The 18,021-nt window shown below is 32.7% G+C and overlaps 1 protein-coding gene across 1 annotated transcript in view; it reads left to right on the top strand.

Annotated features, from left to right (window-relative positions):
* The window catches only part of LOC134726048 (serine/threonine-protein kinase SMG1-like), a 132,952-nt gene extending 118,498 nt beyond the window's left edge, over positions 1-14,454 (top strand). Inside the window, exons 65-75 of the mRNA XM_063590433.1 lie at positions 24-200; positions 2,452-2,576; positions 2,845-2,923; positions 4,508-4,630; positions 5,423-5,521; positions 7,139-7,326; positions 8,402-8,490; positions 8,898-9,014; positions 10,101-10,154; positions 10,766-10,872; positions 11,854-14,454. Coding sequence (XP_063446503.1) covers positions 24-200; positions 2,452-2,576; positions 2,845-2,923; positions 4,508-4,630; positions 5,423-5,521; positions 7,139-7,326; positions 8,402-8,490; positions 8,898-9,014; positions 10,101-10,154; positions 10,766-10,872; positions 11,854-11,931 — 1,236 coding nt within the window. The 3' untranslated portion in view covers positions 11,932-14,454. The remainder of the gene's footprint in view (positions 1-23; positions 201-2,451; positions 2,577-2,844; positions 2,924-4,507; positions 4,631-5,422; positions 5,522-7,138; positions 7,327-8,401; positions 8,491-8,897; positions 9,015-10,100; positions 10,155-10,765; positions 10,873-11,853) is intronic.
* The last annotated feature ends 3,567 nt before the right edge of the window (positions 14,455-18,021 follow it).

Below are 18,021 nucleotides of genomic sequence, written 5' to 3'. Positions count from 1 at the left end.
TTATTTTACTTTTATATTATTAGAGCATGCAGAGCTTGTTAAGCCAGGAATCAGGACTGGGTACCTGTCAGACTCACTACACACAGTTGGAGAGTAGTATTATACAAAGATTGAAGTGGGCAGCTGGAGCCAACCCCTCATTAAATCTTGTCTTGCAACAGTTTGAGGAATGTAGTATCTACAGGAAGCATGTCTTTGAGGTTTGTTAATCTCAGAATCTACATTAGATATAAAACAACAAGAGAAGATAAAATAATGATGCAATTAATTAAATAAATCTAACAGCATGCAAAGGAAACCCTCAAATGCAAACAACTATAAAGTGTTTATCTAAGTGTTAGTGTCAGGGAAATTTACTGATATATAAGCCAAAGAAGTTATTTATTCAATCATCAAAAGCAGTCCACGAGATGATCCTGTCAATTTTAGAGGCATCAAAATAGGTGTAATTAAAGTGTCAGTTCATGAATAATCAGATCAGGGTTTTCCATAAGAACCGGCCGCCGGCCAAATTGACCGGTTCAAGCAATTATTTGGCCGGTTCAATCGTCATCAGTCTAAAAAATTTGGGTGCATATTTTACTTATACGACTATTTTACATTTCGTAACTTTATTGATCTTTATTATGATCTTCATTTCTTGAAGTTTTATTTACGTTTGAGAGTTCCGGTTTGTATTTCTATCGGAACACACGGCCGTTATCCATCGAAAGAGAAACTCCCGAGAGATATCGAGTATTTATGCAAGTCATGCCATGTCAAGGTCGTTAAAAACTTTCGTTTGTTGTTGAAGATGAAACGTTCCATTACAGATTTTTTCCCCTCAAAGCGACACAAAGGTGTGGATTTTTATGATAATACAATTTATAAAGTTTGCATGCATTGTTTTTCAATTTGTTCTGTTGTGTTTATAAACGGATAGTTTAAATCGCGAATGAATCGACGATTTCGGGGCGCCCTGTGCCTTTTTCTAGGCGTCCTGCCCTTTTAGAGATCGATGGTGTTTGATTTCATTTCTTTGTTGACCCTATAATTAATATCGATTTTCATCATTAATCAAGGTAATTAATACCTGCAAGTTAAATTGACAACCTACTGACTTCACTTGACAGCTTGTGTGTCTAACAAACTGTTAATTAACATTTATTACCTGAGCTTTAGGTCATAAAATATCCCCGAATTTGGCGAATTTGAAGCGTTTGTAAATATATTTTCTCAGTTATTTCCCCCTTTTTTAACTTCAATCAAATTTATTATCCTTCAAATGTTATTTACTATTAAAAATTGAAATAAACATGAATTTAATAAGAAATTGCATAATTATGCATATTTAGTGATCAGAAATTTATTTTGAACTTGCAGAGATAAATATTTTGCAAATTATTTTTTATCTTTATACTTTTTTAAACGTCTGACAGATTATGATCACTACCTTTTCTTCAACATTGATATGATATCTCAATATGCTATAACTCCTGTAAACATGAGGAGAAGTAAGATGATAAATACACTGATAACTACAGTACACTAGCATCACACATTTTACATTAACTATTTAATGGTTGATAACTAATTTTTAGTAAAAAAAATACAGTTTACTTTAACTATCAAAATAATGTTTGATTTATACGAGTTCTAAAAACAAGAAGATTTTCATTCTATTTTTATTTGTATTTCTATTACAACTTAAATATATCATGACAAAATGACAAAATTATTACAAAACAAAAGCTTAAAAGACATGATAATATAGAATATAGTGTGCATCCTATCTATAATTAAATAATAATAAATAAAATTGCTGTATCCAATACAGAATAGAACAGTATTCTTAATTTTGTCAACTTTCATGACGTTTAAATTATAGTAGTATTCAAAGTCTTAAAATTGTGCAGACAAAATTTTTTAGAAAAAAATTCTGCTAATAATATGCCCATTTAACAAGCATGAAATATTGTCTTAAAATTCGTCAGATGCCAGGATTTTGAATCTAGATTTCAAAAAATTTTCGGGGGGCAAGCCCCCCCGGACCCCCCCTATTATCCGGTGACCGCCTACTTATTCATTTTGGTCTGTTAGGCCAAAATGAATGGAAAACCCTGCAGATACAGTAAAACTGTCTTCACAACAAATTAATTGCTTCTTGCAGAATTACAGATGGCAAATTCTATATATCTAATACATGTATATAAAGTTATGTAAGCCTTTTTCAAATTGAAAGATACCTGGCTGAAGGTAGACTATTTTCACACTGTGAGCTTATTAAATAATATGGATCTATAAGCAATATGACCAATTATCTTCAATTAATTTCAAATCAAGAGGAAATAATTATGTTTTACCTAAATGTAAAGGTTAGTTATTGAAAAATTAGGAATAAAATTTTGTAATTGCACTTTGAAGATATTTCATAGTATTTTACCCAACCAAAAAAAAATTGACTCTTTTTAGGAGGAAATGAAGTGTAGCACAGAAGTTGTTAGTTTGTGTCAAGGGATTCTCCATCTGGAGGCCCTCAGGACGAGGACACCAGAGGCTGTAGCCTCTGATAGTAACTTTCTTACTCTTATAAACAGGTGAGTCACAGTTTGTGTCAGGGAATACTTGCCCTTGATATCAAATGAATAATTAATTACTATGAAAATAGATATCTAATGAAATGTACGACATTGAAATAATTATCCAATGAAATGTTCACTACCAATTTTGTTATACAATGAAATGTGCAGTAAAATGTACTAAAATAGACGATCAATGAAATGGTCATCATTGGAAAAATTGAAACAAACAAATAAACTCAAAATATAAATAAATCTGAGAAAGATACATTGTGTTGTTTTTCAGATGTATTGAAAGTTGTGTAATCACAGAATCTACACACAGTACAGTCACAGACCTGGAAATACTTCTGATGAACACTAAGGTACTAACAATACTTCATTGCTCACCATTAAAACTAATGTTCTCAATGGGCAAGGGGTCCGGTTGACCAAGTGGTCTAAGAAGTTACTTCTGTAATCACTAGCCTGTCAACACTGAGGTTGTGAGTTCAAACCCCACTCGTGTGGGTGCTCTCGACTCCAAACTTAATTGACCAGGGTTGTTAGTTTCCCTATCAAAGGTCTGTTATGTTGTTTTCTCCGATCACTCTGGCTTCCTTCACAAATTAAATCTGGCTGCCAAGAATTAGCCCAAAAGTGGTGTTAAAACACCAACAATCAATCCAGATGGTCAATTCATTTTCATATATCCAAACTTTTATTTAATTATACCCCCGCTTTTAAAAAGGGGGGGTATAAGGTTTTACCTCTGTCAGTCCGTCCGTCCCATGAATATTATTCGTCCCATTTTTCTCAGGAACTACAATACAAGGATTTATGAAATTTGGTTTCAGTGTTTATCTAAGTCAGCTATACTGTGTGATGCGTTTTCAGATTGATCACTTGACAACTTCCTGTTTACCGAACACTTGTATGATTTTACACATGATAGCCAAGTTGAAAATTTTCGTCACATTTTTCTTAGGAACTACAATACAAGGATTTCTGAAATTTGGTTTCAGGATTTATATAAGTCAGCTATACTGTGTGATGCGTTTTCAGATTGATCACTTGACAACTTCCTGTTTACCGAACACTTGTATGATTTTACACATGATAGCCAAGTTGAAAATTTTCGTCACATTTTTCTTAGGAACTACAATACAAGGATTTCTGAAATTTGGTTTCAGGATTTATATAAGTCAGCTATACCGTGTGATGCGTTTTCAGATTCATCACTCGACAACTTCCTGTTAACCGAACACTGGCATATTTTTACCCTTATAATATTATCTACTTGCGGCGGGGGTATCATCATTAGCTCACAGTTTCACTTGTACCTCCACATTCTTAATATGATCTTGTGAAACCAAATTCTTTAGCTAAAGTAGTGTACATAAAAATTGCATTGAAATCATTAACAGTTCCTAATAAATGAACTCAATCTAAAATACATCATCACTTGAAGGTTATTGTGAATAAATTCATGGTCATTAATACTACTCTATAAAAACGTTTATAGTTGTGAGAAAGCAAAGCAACCATCAATAATTACATTAGATGTATGTTTCATTATAATACGTTATTCTGATTGGCTAATTGCACATCACATGTTATTCCGTAAGCAGTGGCATGAGACAATAACATTTCATTCATGATGACACGAGGTCCCACAATAAAGTGCACAGGTGAATTTAAAAATTTAACTTCATGAAAATCGTGTTTTTATAATCCTAGCCAAAAAAAATGTAATTATAAGTATTGAATGCTTCTTTTTGTAACTTTATAGGGTGCTTCATACAAAATGTACTTCGGTCAACGCTTTTACACCCCAATAAATTTACATAAAGAAGCATTCAATTCTTAATTAAATTCTAAGTAACCAAACTTAATGCCAAAATTGACCAATCAGAAGATGGAATGAATGACATTGAAGATTTAAACATCTTATTATTGTATATTTTCAGCCACCAGGTGACAACAGAATTTCTCAAAGCTGGTTAGAAACCTGTACCATTGACATTGCAAGTGAAATAGATAAAATAAACCAGGAGAAAGCAGAACTAAAGAAAGAAATGGATATATCTAGGGTAATACTAATACATATATCTATGATATCATGGAAATGTAATAAAGAAGATGTGGTATAATTGCCAATGAGACAACTATCCACAAAAGACCAAAATGACACAGACATTAACAACTATAGGTCACCGTACGGCCTTCAACAATGAGCAAAGCCCATACTGCATAGTCAGTTACATATATCTATGGTATCATTGAAAAGTACATATATCTATGGTATCATGGAAAAGTACATATATCTATGGTATCATGGAAAAGTACTTAGAAACCATGTATTTTTTAAAAAGGATATATAAACCTATTATAATTTATACCAGATGTGACCATCAATAAACCGTCAGGAGCTAATTTTCTCCCTTATTATAGGGAAAGCATATATAAACCATATATTTTTGGAATCTGTGAATATACAGCTGTTATATGAGACTGCAAGTGACATTTTCTAAACCTGAAGTCTAAAATTATCTCCTTTTTCAGCCAAAAGTATATAAAACCATTCTTACTATGTGAATAAAATATCTTAGAAGGCCTGCAGTGACATTTTCTAAACCAGAAGTAACAAATTATCTACCTTATTTTAGACAAAAGTATATATAGAAACATTATTTTTTTAATCAGTAAGTACAAACCTATCAATGGACACCAATAGTAGCTTTGATTTAACTGGACGTCCCTTCTTATCAATATCTTAAAAAATTGATTTGAAAAGACCTTAATTTGTTTACTGAAAAATGTTTTTTTAATATATTAATAATATTCAACTTGAGTAAATCTTAAACACTTGTTTTGATTTGTAGGATGCTACTAAAACAGAAGTGACAACCATAAAAAATATCCTGACAAATCATCATAAACTGATGTCAGAAATTAGAACTGTCCTCAAATCCATGGCAAAGGTATAGTAACTATATCTATAACTTTTACTAATGAGTTTGGCCATGTGACCATTTCAGACCTCACTGACAAGATGTTTGCCCATGAATTTAATGAGTGTGTACCGAAAAAAAAAAAAAAAAAAATTAGAAATGTACTGTGGATTCATTTATTTTGTGGGTATCAATTTTCGTGGATTGCTGAAAAATTGCATATTCCTGGATATTTGATACCTTGGTTTTGCCAATCTCTAGATATAGGAAGATGTGGTGTGAGTGCCAATGAGACAACTCTCCATCCAAGTAACAATTTAAAAAGTAAACCATTATAGGTTAAAGTACGGCCTTCAACACGGAGCCTTGGCTCACACCGAACAACAAGCTATAAAGGGCCCCAAAATTACTAGTGTAAAACCATTCAAACGGGAAAACCAACGGTCTAATCTTACTAAGCCTATTGAAAAAATGTTATTCATTTAACATTTGAATTTGTGGTTCACCTGTACCCACAAAACCCACAAAAAATTGCTATCCAAAGAATAATAATGAATCCACAGTATGCATATTTTTACAGAGGGGGCTTTCTGTACTCAGAAGGCTCCAGTTTGGATCTCCCTGTACTTATTAGGCTCAAATTGGGATCTTTCTGGACTTATTTATAGGCTTCAGAGAGAATCTTTCTGCATGTATTAGTACACTCCAGAAGGGATCTTTCTGTGCTTAGAAGTAGGCTCCAGGGGGATCTTTCTGTACTGATTAGGGTTAAAATGGGATCTTTCTGGACTTGTTTGTAGGCTTCAGGGGGAGTCTTTCTGTAAAAGGCTGCAGAGAATCTTGTAGGATCAAGAAGGGATCTTTCTGTAATTGTAAGTAGGCTACAGAGGGGATCTTTCTGGTCTTATTTGTAGGCTTGAGAGGGGACCTTTCTGTAATATAAGTAGGCTCCAGAGGGAACATTTCTGTACTTATAAGTAGGCTCCAGAGGGGACATTTCTGTACTTATTTGTAGGCTCCAGAGGGGGCCTTTCTGTACTCATATGTTGGCCCCAGAGGGACCCTTTCTGTACTTATTTGTAGGCTCTAGAGGGGATCTTTCTTTACTTATAAGAAGCCTACAGAGGGGATCTTTCTGTACTTATTTGTAGGCTCTAGAGGGGATCTTTCTGTACTCATATGTAGGCTCCAGAGGGACCCTTTCTGTACTCATATGTAGGATCTAGAGTGACCCTTTCTGTACTTATTTGTAGGCTCCAGAGGGGATCTTTCTGTACTTATAAAAAGCCTACAGAGGGGATCTTTCTGTACTTATATGAAGCCTACAGAGGGGATCTTTCTGTACTTATTTGTAGGCTCTAGAGGGGACCTTTTTGTACTCATATGTAGGCTCCAGAGGGACCCTTTCTGTACTCATATGTAGGATCCAGAGGGACCCTTTCTGTACTTATTTGTAGGCTCAAGAGGGGATCTTTCTGTACTTATAAGAAGCCTACAGAGGGGATCTTTCTGTACTTATTTGTAGGCTCTAGAGGGTACCTTTCTGTACTCATATGTAGGCTCCAGAGGGACCCTTTCTGTACTTATAAGTAGGCTCTAAAGGGGATTTTTCTGGCATTTATTAAGTTTACTCTATTTTCTTTATAGCAAGAAGAGCTTGGTTTAGAAGAAGGTTACAGTACAACCACTGTTGTAAAGGACTATCTCAATACTTATAAAAACTTTTCTGAAAATTTTACTACTGCCTTAAAAATAGTTACAACTGAAGATATCACGAAGGATGGAATGGCTGAGGCAGATGATATGGTGGACTGTCTTATTGGACAAATAACTCTGTAAGTTTTACATCGTATCTAAAAATAGCTATATCCATATATATATAACTTTATTCCTTCCTGGTACATGGTTATATAAAGCATGAAGTTATCTATATATTAGTTGTCTAAATAAAAGCCTGACATTATTAAATCTGTTAGTTTGCTTCTGCAATTTTATTTGTTATTCCCAGGCAGTGATCTGAACTCATGCTTCTAAGATATTGTGGCACCAAATAGACTTGCACAATGTCTGGCATGCTAGACCACTCGACCACATTGGCTCGCCAAAAATCAAGCTTTCTTAAGTCGTTCTGATTGGAAATATTTGTCCCGACTTTCATAAGTAATGCCTGTAGATATTTTTGGTTTTAAAGTGAATAATAAGATATAGATCAGATCATGTTTTGTTTCAAATTGCTTTTTCACAGAATAAAGGCCTTTAGAATTTGGTGGTGGCATTTTTTTTATGTAGTTTATTAAGTATAAACCTATGCATGGTTAAACTAAGAATTTGAGATGCAACAACAGTCTAACACAAATTATACAGTATCATATGCTTTGAGTTCATTTATTATTTTCGCTGCATTGAATAGAAATCGACCTAATGCAAGTGCACATATACATTGCTTAAACTTTGATTTGTGAAATTCAAATGGGGAATTAAAGATGGATGCTGGTCTGATTTGTGGGTATTTGTATATTGCGTCAATTTTCAAACAGTTGCAGACTTTGCATAGAGATTTTTGTCAAACCAAAATTATTGAACAGATATTTTGATATATATTTGTATTAGGTGAATTTCTATCCAAAGCAGCTGATTTCATGCCCCTCCTATGATGGGAGTTATGTATCTGGTCTATATTTCCCATTCCAAATCAGGTCAAAGTTTGGTTTTAAGGTAGTTTGTGATCCCAAGAAGATTAAACTTAATACACATGTTCAAAATGAAGCAGACTTTCAAATATACATGTCAAAATAATTGTTTTGACCCTGATTTCAAAGTTCTTTCCACCAACAAGGAAATGAGATAGTTGAAGCAGGGCATTGTGCCACTAGACACTTACTCATGTCCTATTTTATTTTATTATTACAGGATATATGATGATTTAGTCAACTTAGCTCCACCATTGCTACCCCAGGGTGATGGACTAGATCAGTCAGAAATACAGAATTTTACTGCAGGTATGTACTACCCCTAGGGTGAGAGATTAAATCAGTCAGAAATACAGAATTTGCTGAATAAGGTTTCATATTGTTTTCCTCTACATATAAACCTGGGATTGAGGTGATATGCTACCATTACACACCAAATATATTTTACTTTAAATGTTACTATAGGTGGGTCTCAAGTAATGGTATGCTTCTTTCTCTAGAAGATTTATTTATAAACTAATTATATATGAGTCAACTACATAAAATGAATTGTTAAATATTTCATTTTTCAGCCTAAGAAGAAAAAGCATTAATGAATACAAAGGCCATTTTTTTGTCATTGTTTTGAACTATAATTTTCCCAAAAGGATAAAGTTTTCAAAGGTTGATCTCTTGTGAAAGGGAAGATAATTGATATTGAAATTTGTTTTTTCCAGTGACCTTAAAAAGGCCATCAACAAAAGACCTACTGAGTCCAGTAAGAAAATCCAGTAATCCTAGAGACTCCACTCCACCAGGAAGTCCTCACCCAGGATTGCTGGCTAAAATTTCTGGTGAGTAAATCTATCTTGTAGTCAACCTTGTACATAAGTACATCCAACTCATAGTCAACCCTGCTCATTAGTAAGAAAATCCAGTAATCCTAGAGACTCCACTCCATTAGGAAGCCCTCACCCAGGATTGCTGGCTAAAATTTCTGGTGTGTAAACCTATCTCATAGTGAACCCTGTTCATAGAGATTTGACAAAGCATTTTACAGATAGATTTACTTGCTGAGAGAATGATTTTATAAGCCATTGGTTTATTTAAGAAATAATTGATGCAAGCTATACTGAATTGTAGTTTTAACATGGGTAGGCAATATATTTGTTATTATTTTTGCCCAGCAGTGAGGGCTTAAATGACACGAAGATAATGCCTACCCATGTTAAAACTACAATAAAGAATAGCTTACATCAATTAGTTAGATTCTGATTAGAACAGTTAAGGTAATTTCTATGTCCAATGTGTGTAGGTATATTGCCTTAGTGTAGGCTCTTCCATGAACCTCCCATTTTTGTTTGTAAACAAGCAAACAACTGGTAATTTCAAAGGGCTGAGTTTTGAACAGCCAGCATGCACTGTTGTCGTATCTAGGTCAAATATGTCAATTTTGACTTGCAACACATTACATTTATAATAAATGAATTAGTAAAAACATGTGCATCATTTTAATAGTTTGGAAGTGTTTTAAGTTAATAAAATATATTAATGCAAACAAATTTGATTGGATTTAGAGCATAGGTTTATTCACAAAGCGAAAGAACCACATCATATAAGAATCCCTTGTATATGAGTATCTTAACACTAAAATTGATACAAAGTTGTAGCAAATGAATTAGTGCACAATAAACTTTTCCTATTCTGTTAAGTGAGAGATATTTTGTGAATGATTTTTACAGTAATGGATAATTTGTTTACTTCGTTTGAACTCTAATGCAGAACATAAAATAAAGAAATGAATTATTCCTATTTTTCAATGATATATTGTCTAAACTTCAACATGAGACACTGTTACTGTTATCTGTTGTAAAAACACAAATTTACCAATAGATAAGATGGCTTTGTCTTCTGGCTAATAAATTGAATGATATTTTTAGGATCCAGTACAAAGAGAACAGATAAAGTTACCAGAGATCCTAGAACAGGGAAAGGTCAGTAATCTGAAGTTAACTGTCGGTTTGTCTTCTTTATTGTTAAACCATTCCCTAATGTAAAACTACTATAATAACAGACTTCATGTTTGATAAGCAGCTGTATGATAATTTGATTATTGCAGCAGGCAACACATTGTTATGTGTCAACATAGTTCTAAATGGTATATGTGTTAGAGCTTTGTGTGTGAGCTTTATTGGATGCAAAAGAATAGAAGTTGATTTGGTACAATTTATAGACAAACTGAGAAAACAAGTAAAGATTATATTGGAAAGAATAGAAATAAGTTACCGGTACTAAATTTTTCGAATAATTTTGTAGTCTTATCAAAACAAAGTGTACACATGATTTTGTAGTCCAATCAAAAATTACACATGATTTTATAGTTGATCTTTTGTTGATGATTGCATATTTTCCGAAAATATTATAAAGTAATTGAATATCATTGAGCACTGTAAAAGGAACACTGTCCAAAAATCACATAGTTTTATCACAATTTTCTGTTTATTTTTAATCTTGATTCTGGTAAAGATTTTGTTATCTGATGATTATGATTATTAAATAATTGTAGCCATCCATTTTATTTGTCTTTTATCATTAATTATTGTAGCCATCCAAGAAAGAAACTCCTACGCTGTCAGTGTTTGGAGAAGAGTAAAAATGAAACTGGATGGTCGAGATCCGGACCCAAACAAAAGATTTACTGTTGCTGAACAGGTAAGAGTAACTTCATTTATAGATATACTTTGGAGTAACTGTATACCATTATACTCATACAAGAGTGAAATACTGACAAGAAAATTAATGATTCAAAGTATCATCAGTGCTAACATTATATTATAGATTTAGAACTTTCAAAAAATGTTGAAATTGATATTTTCTTAGTTTGATTATTTTGGTTTTATCTCTTTTCTCTTTTAGAAAACCACTGAATTTAAGGGTCCTATAATAATTAAAAGTTACAACATTCAGATGTTATTATCCCTAAGTTGAAATGACTATTTCTAAACCTATATTTTATCTGTGCAGGTGGATTTCATTATCCCTAAGTCATAATGACTATTTCTAAACCTATATTTTATCTGTGCAGGTGGATTTCATTTTCCCTAAGTCATAATGACTACTTCTAAACCTATATTTTATCTGTGCAGGTGGATTTCATTATCCCTAAGTCATAATGACTATTTCTAAACCTATATTTTATCTGTGCAGGTGGATTTCATTATCCCTAAGTCATAATGACTATTTCTAAACCTATATTTTATCTGTGCAGGTGGATTTTATTTTCCCTAAGTCATAATGACTATTTCTAAACCTATATTTTATCTGTGCAGGTGGATTTCATTATCCCTAAGTCATAATGACTATTTCTAAACCTATATTTTATCTGTGCAGGTGGATTTCATTATCCCTAAGTCATAATGACTATTTCTAAACCTATATTTTATCTGTGCAGGTGGATTTCATTATCCCTAAGTCATAATGACTATTTCTAAACCTATATTTTATCTGTGCAGGTGGATTTCATTATCCCTAAGTCATAATGACTATTTCTAAACCTATATTTTATCTGTGCAGGTGGATTTCATTTTCCCTAAGTCGTAATGACTATTTCTAAACCTATATTTTATCTGTGCAGGTGGATTTCATTATCCCTAAGTCGTAATGACTATTTCTAAACCTATATTTTATCTGCAGGTGGATTTCATTATAAAAGACGCCACAAACCTCGACAACTTAGCAGTCCTCTATGAAGGATGGACACCATGGGTATGAATCTGTAACAGAGATATCAACGGTTAAAAGTCCTCGTAACCTCTCACAGAGTCCAGCGTTAACGCAGGTGAAGAGAGCGTGTTCCATCAACATAGAAAAGCTGAAATCTCAGGGCCCGCCCGATGGGTCTGTTTAAATGAGAGTTAGTTCATGCTTTTCAGTCGACATAATGGAGAAAAAACTATTTATATGTTTATTAAAAAAACAGTGAGATATTTTGTGAGAAAAGGAATTTTGTAACATCTTTAATCAAACATTATTTGTCCAAATGATTTTAGTGATTAATTCAATCAAGGTTTTACACACATTTACTTTTCGTTATGCACCATAGTAATTTTTACTCTTTTTGATATTTTAAGGGAGTCTCCTATAGCCAATTTTTTACATACTTATATTGAAAAGTAGCTTTAGAGCTACAATAGTTTACACAGTGAAAAGTTAGACAAAATAAACTGGTGTATATTCTCATATGATTTTATCTAAACCTTTTTAAGTCATAATTTGGGAAAATTTGGTAAATCACCAATGCAAAATATAAAAAAGAATTAGAAATTTTACAGCTAAATTGTATTTTTAGTTTATCATTTTAATTTTTGTTAAGCAAAGTTAATTGTTTTTAGAATTCTAGTATGATTTGAACAAAGGGTAATCTAGCATTTATAAGGACATTCTAATGAATAAAAATGTCATCACTAGGATTTTGAATGAAAAATCAGATATCTTTTATTCATTCTTACAGCCTTGTATTAAATATCCAGAGGTTTAACTGAATTTATAAGTCCAATTATCTTAGAGAATTAAACTCTCTGAAATAAACCTTACTTGAGTGAAAATGTTTGAAGGTTTACCTTTGCTGAAACTTTGAGTAAAAACACTTCAGAGATTTAAGTTTGTGAAGGTTTTAGCTAGGCTGAAAAGATTTTTATTAAGAATTGTAATGTTTTCTAATACATGGTTGCTGACTCTGTTAAGAAATGTGTGTGCCAGTATTGTTTGATTATTGTATATTACATGTACAAGACCCACATATTCCTTGATAACCAACATTAAATGCTCGGTCAGAAGTCCAGCATTCTGTAGATTTGTAAATATGTTTTATTCATCTGTAATTTCCTTCATTTTAAACAAAAGATTTAATTTCTGATTTTTGTTCATCATACTGAAAATGTAGGAGCTTACAGAAATGATTTATTTTTATGATGATATTTTTGTTACCTGAGACAGTAGGATTTTATTTATGTTGTAACCATATGCTGTATTGTTTTTATTTTGTAACCAACGTCTAATGGGCATTATATAATTGTAATATGGGTATCCATTGTCATGTAACGTTTGACATACCCCAACTAAGTTCAGACAATTTACATACCATCAGAAGGAGAAACAATTAGAAGTTTGTTGATGTAAAACAACATTATAAGGATGGCCCACACTATGATCAATTAATATGTGTATTGAGATAAGAAATAATGGTGGAGTTTCTGGCGAAGTTAGAGAAACAAAGTCTGGTGTAGGTTGAGTTTAACGGGAAAAAGCTTGTATTTCTCATCACATTAATATTAACACTTGTTATTAAGTTGATGGTAATGAGATTTGACAGATGATTGCACCAATCAGACTTTGTACATGGCTGGTACCTCATTGTTTCAGAAAGAAGTATGAAAATGCTCCTTAAAGATGTCAGTAAATGATGATGTATTTATTTATAAGCTGTCATTATGAATCTATTATATAACTTGATTCTAATTAGAACATTGTAGATATAAAAGTTACACAAAAAACTTAACAATCATACCATATTACCAAACTTTCTAGTACATTCTCAATGTTGTATTAATTCTAACTATTATATACCTTGTAAATGATCTTTCCTATATAATTGTGCACATCTCACTATAGGAATTTCTAAAGCAGAACTTTTTATGGATCAGCATCTTTGAAGGTCAAGGAGAACCATGTTATTGTGATGTTCAGAGAATACTATTGATGATATACAAAAGAACCACCTTCACTTCCATATATGGTCACTTCTATACAAGAATCACATTTAGATGTTAATGCTTGGTAGTCCTGGTAATGAGAGATTCTATTGTAACTGATTTAAAGTTAAGATGTGATTTTGTAAAGTCATTCATTTAAAAGGTTTAATTCCCATATGATCAGTATAATTATTGTTTATCCCCCTTAGAGTGTTTATTATTTATGATTTTGACTTTGGATAATTTTTAATTTCCTTCAAATTAAAGAGTGTTTCTTATTATTGTATATCTAACCTAGACAAATTTTTCTGTCTGCCTGTATTGTTTAGCATTTTATATCTCAAACTCTGTAAAAAGACATCTTCCCCACTGCCCTCTTAAATTGTTAGCAAGTCATATATGTGTGAACTCAAATTCCATAAAAAAAAACTCTCCCAAAAAAAGGAGGGGAAAAAAATAGAAGTGATTTTTTTAATAACCAATGTATTTGTTTAATCTTGTAGCTGTATATAACTGCTTTAGTTAATAAAGGTGTTGGGTGAAATGGTGTTTTCTTTATATCAGCAATCAGACAATCTTTGTCTGGCCTGCAATGAAATTTACAGACCTGGATGCTTCATACCTTATATACGATGCCTTATGTTAGGAAGAGTCTGTCAATCATATGTTATTGGCCTTAAGCTTGATCTCATTTTCATGGTTTAGTGACTGCTTGAAAAAAATGTGTTTTGTCAAGTGCATTTAATTCCAATCTAATTTACTAGAAAGGTGGTTTTATACTGAAAGCAAGGGTTCTCCAGGCAGTCAGGCACTCTGTACGATTGTAAGGTGTACATGTAGGACTGGCAGATTTCAAGTTTTGACTATAGCTACTTTATGGATATTTTAAGCAATATATCAATTATATTTGTATACTTGAAGAATGGAACGATTGCAAGGTGTAAATGTCTGTCTGGCAGGATGAATATGACCTTGACCTCATTTTCATGGTTCATTGGTCAATGATAATGTTCTGTAATTATATCTGTCTACGTAATAGATCAACTATATTTGGTGTATGGAAAGTTTGTATGGTGTACACTTCTGTCTGTCATGGTTAATCTGTTGGTAGCTTCATTGTCTTAGAACATTGATAACATTGAATAACAAGGAAAAACTGTGCCATTTTCCATAAACATGGACATAAATTATGATTGTCCTTAGAATACCAAAAGAAAACAGATAATTGAAAACTTCAAAATATTGTTATTAAAATATATAGATGTGGTATATGATAACAGATTGTCAATGAGACAAGTTGAACTTTCCACTAGACCATAAAATGATGCATATGTGAGGGAACTGTCATTTGATTTATTTTTGGGGGGAGGGGGAGGGGCTAGGATGAAATTTGAACAAAAAGTCAGGACAGGAGTTTTGAGTAAAACATAAAGGCTGGATAAGCAACAAAAAATTAAAAACATGCAGGACCAAATAGTTTATCCTATATCCCCCATAAAAATGAAATGGTAGCTCCCTTAGGAATTGTAGGTCATCGTCTGGATTTTCAACCATGAGCACAACCCATACTGCATAGCTAGCCATAAAAGACATGACAAATCTAAAACAATTCATAGGAGACAACAGACTGATTTATGGAAAAGACAGTAAACGACAAGCAAATGTGATATACAGCAACAAATGACAACCACTGAATTACAGACTTCTGAGTTGACGATTCCTTCCGACAGGGCTATTTTCAATAATTATACTTTGAAAAATTATTTTGATAATCATTATGATATTCACAAAGTTAACTGTGCAAGTACATTTCTATGTCAAAATATTCCAGCAGCATCTGCTTATAGAGTTTATATCTACCAGATAAGATAACCTAGGTCTTGTATCTTATATCAGGATTGCCTGATGATAAGTGTTTCAACTTACAATGAAGCTTTTGAACCAGGAGTTCTTAATAATATGAAAGGAAGCTATTTAACCAAATGTTGTCTTTGAAAATTGTGCTGAGAGCATCATGTTTTTATGCGACCTCATAATTGTTTTTTTTTTGTCATATATTTTTATCACACCGCCGTTGTCTGAAGACAGATTATTTCCGGATAATAACTTTAGTAAAAGTCAATAGAAATCAATCAAATTTGAACACATGTTTATAACAACAAAAGAAAGGTTTGGATTGATTTTGGGGGTTATGGTCCCAAAGGTTTATTAATTAGGGGCCCAAAGTTTCCCAAAACAAACATTTATCTAAGTTTCAGGACAATAAGTTGTGTATTAGTATTTCAATTGCCCTGAAATTGTACTACAATGTTTAATATAAGTAGAAGGTTGGGATTTATTTTAAGGGTTATGGGGCAAACAGTCTCGGAATTGAAGGCCTAAAAGGGACTGAAAACAAGCATTTTTCTTGTTTCCAGATAATAACTTGTGTGTAACTGTATGGATCTCTCTGATATTGTACCACAAGGTTCCATATAACAAAGGGAAGGCTAGGATTCAGTTTGGGGTTAATTTCCACGTACATGTAGGAACAAGGGACCAAAAAGAAACAATTTTCTAGTTTACAGACAATAGCTTGTGTTTAAGTGTTTGGATCTCTCTGAAATTATACTTCAAGGTTTCTAACTAGAAAGGAAAGGCTGAAATTGAGTTTTGGGGTTCTTTTTCCAAGGGGGTTTCAACAAGTTGGGAGCCAAAAAAGGCACCACAAGTTTCTATACTACTAAGGGATGGTTATGGGGGTTAAAGCTCAAATCATTTAGAAAGAAGGGGGAAAACAAGGGTTTTTCTGATTAAAGGCAATTTAGACAATTTAAAAGCAGTGTAAGGGAGGTAATCCCAATTCCATTTATAGAATATTGTTATATACATGTTTGATTACCTCCCTTACACTGCTTGAAAATTATTTATAAAGAAATGATGATTGTCTTGAGATGATTAGTTGTTAAAAAAAATTAGGAGCTAAATAGTAGTTTTAACTATGACTGTATGTCATTTTATATTTTATGATGTATTTAAAAAAATGAAGTTTATTATACCACATCTATTCTGTGTTAGAAACATATGCTGTGTCAACTATCTCATCACAATCTAAATTCAGAGCTGTATCGAATGTTGTATCCATACTTGCCCCAACTGTTCAGGGTTCGACCTCTGTGGTTGTATAAAGTTGCGTCCTGTGGAACATCTGGTTGTTGACTTGTTTCCACAATCTCGTTGTCTTCATCATTTCTGACATTAACTTATATGACAAATTACTGTTTTTACGTGAACTATGTAACAAGATGAGTGCCACTAGACGAGGAGGATCTTTATAACCTTCCCATGTATTCACCAATTAATAACATGTGGTGATGCTGGTTGTGATCATTGATTGCTTTAACGAGGATGTACCATAATGGACACCACTACTTTGAATAGAACTTGGCAGTCAAACTGACAAACAGTTAGGATTATATTTATAAAGGGTTAAAGATAACAATTGCATGGGAGTTTGTTTACAGCCGATTGTATTGAGTATGGAGGTAAAGGTGATATATTTGGTTAGCTTGCTTGCTACCTGGACCTTAAAGATATCATAAGGTTAGGTAAACTACCCTCTTTTAAGAGTATACTAGTCTTATAGATAACCAGTTTAACTGTCTGTAGGACTAGCCTACTTCGAAAGGAAAATAGTACATCCGCTTACTAATAATTACTTCACGGTTCAGCTAGCAAGCAAGCTAATCAAAGATATTACCTATCAGCTGTAAAGTGCCAAAAGGAGTAGGTTCAAACAAAAAAATCTCTGAATCTGACATTATCAAGATGCTTGTTTTCTTGATTCACAACATATTTATTACGTTCGTAGTACGTATTTTTCTAAATAATGTCGGCATTCAAATGGGAACCAATTGTACCCCTCTTCGTGTCGACTTGTTTCTTTATTATTATGAAGCTGATTCATACAAGAACTTCTTAGGAAAAAAGATAAGAAGTTATCTCTATCCTTTAACTTTACTTTCCGCTATATAGATGATGTTATTGAAAGCATCTATCCAATCGAACTAGAGATAAAGGATACAACGAATACAGTTAAGTCGGCCTCATATACTGAGCCAAAAAAGTTTAG

This window comes from Mytilus trossulus, chromosome 7 (assembly GCF_036588685.1).
Source record: "Mytilus trossulus isolate FHL-02 chromosome 7, PNRI_Mtr1.1.1.hap1, whole genome shotgun sequence".
In the NCBI taxonomy this organism is placed as follows: domain Eukaryota; kingdom Metazoa; phylum Mollusca; class Bivalvia; order Mytilida; family Mytilidae; genus Mytilus; species Mytilus trossulus.
This window is presented reverse-complemented; position numbering and strand designations above follow the sequence as displayed.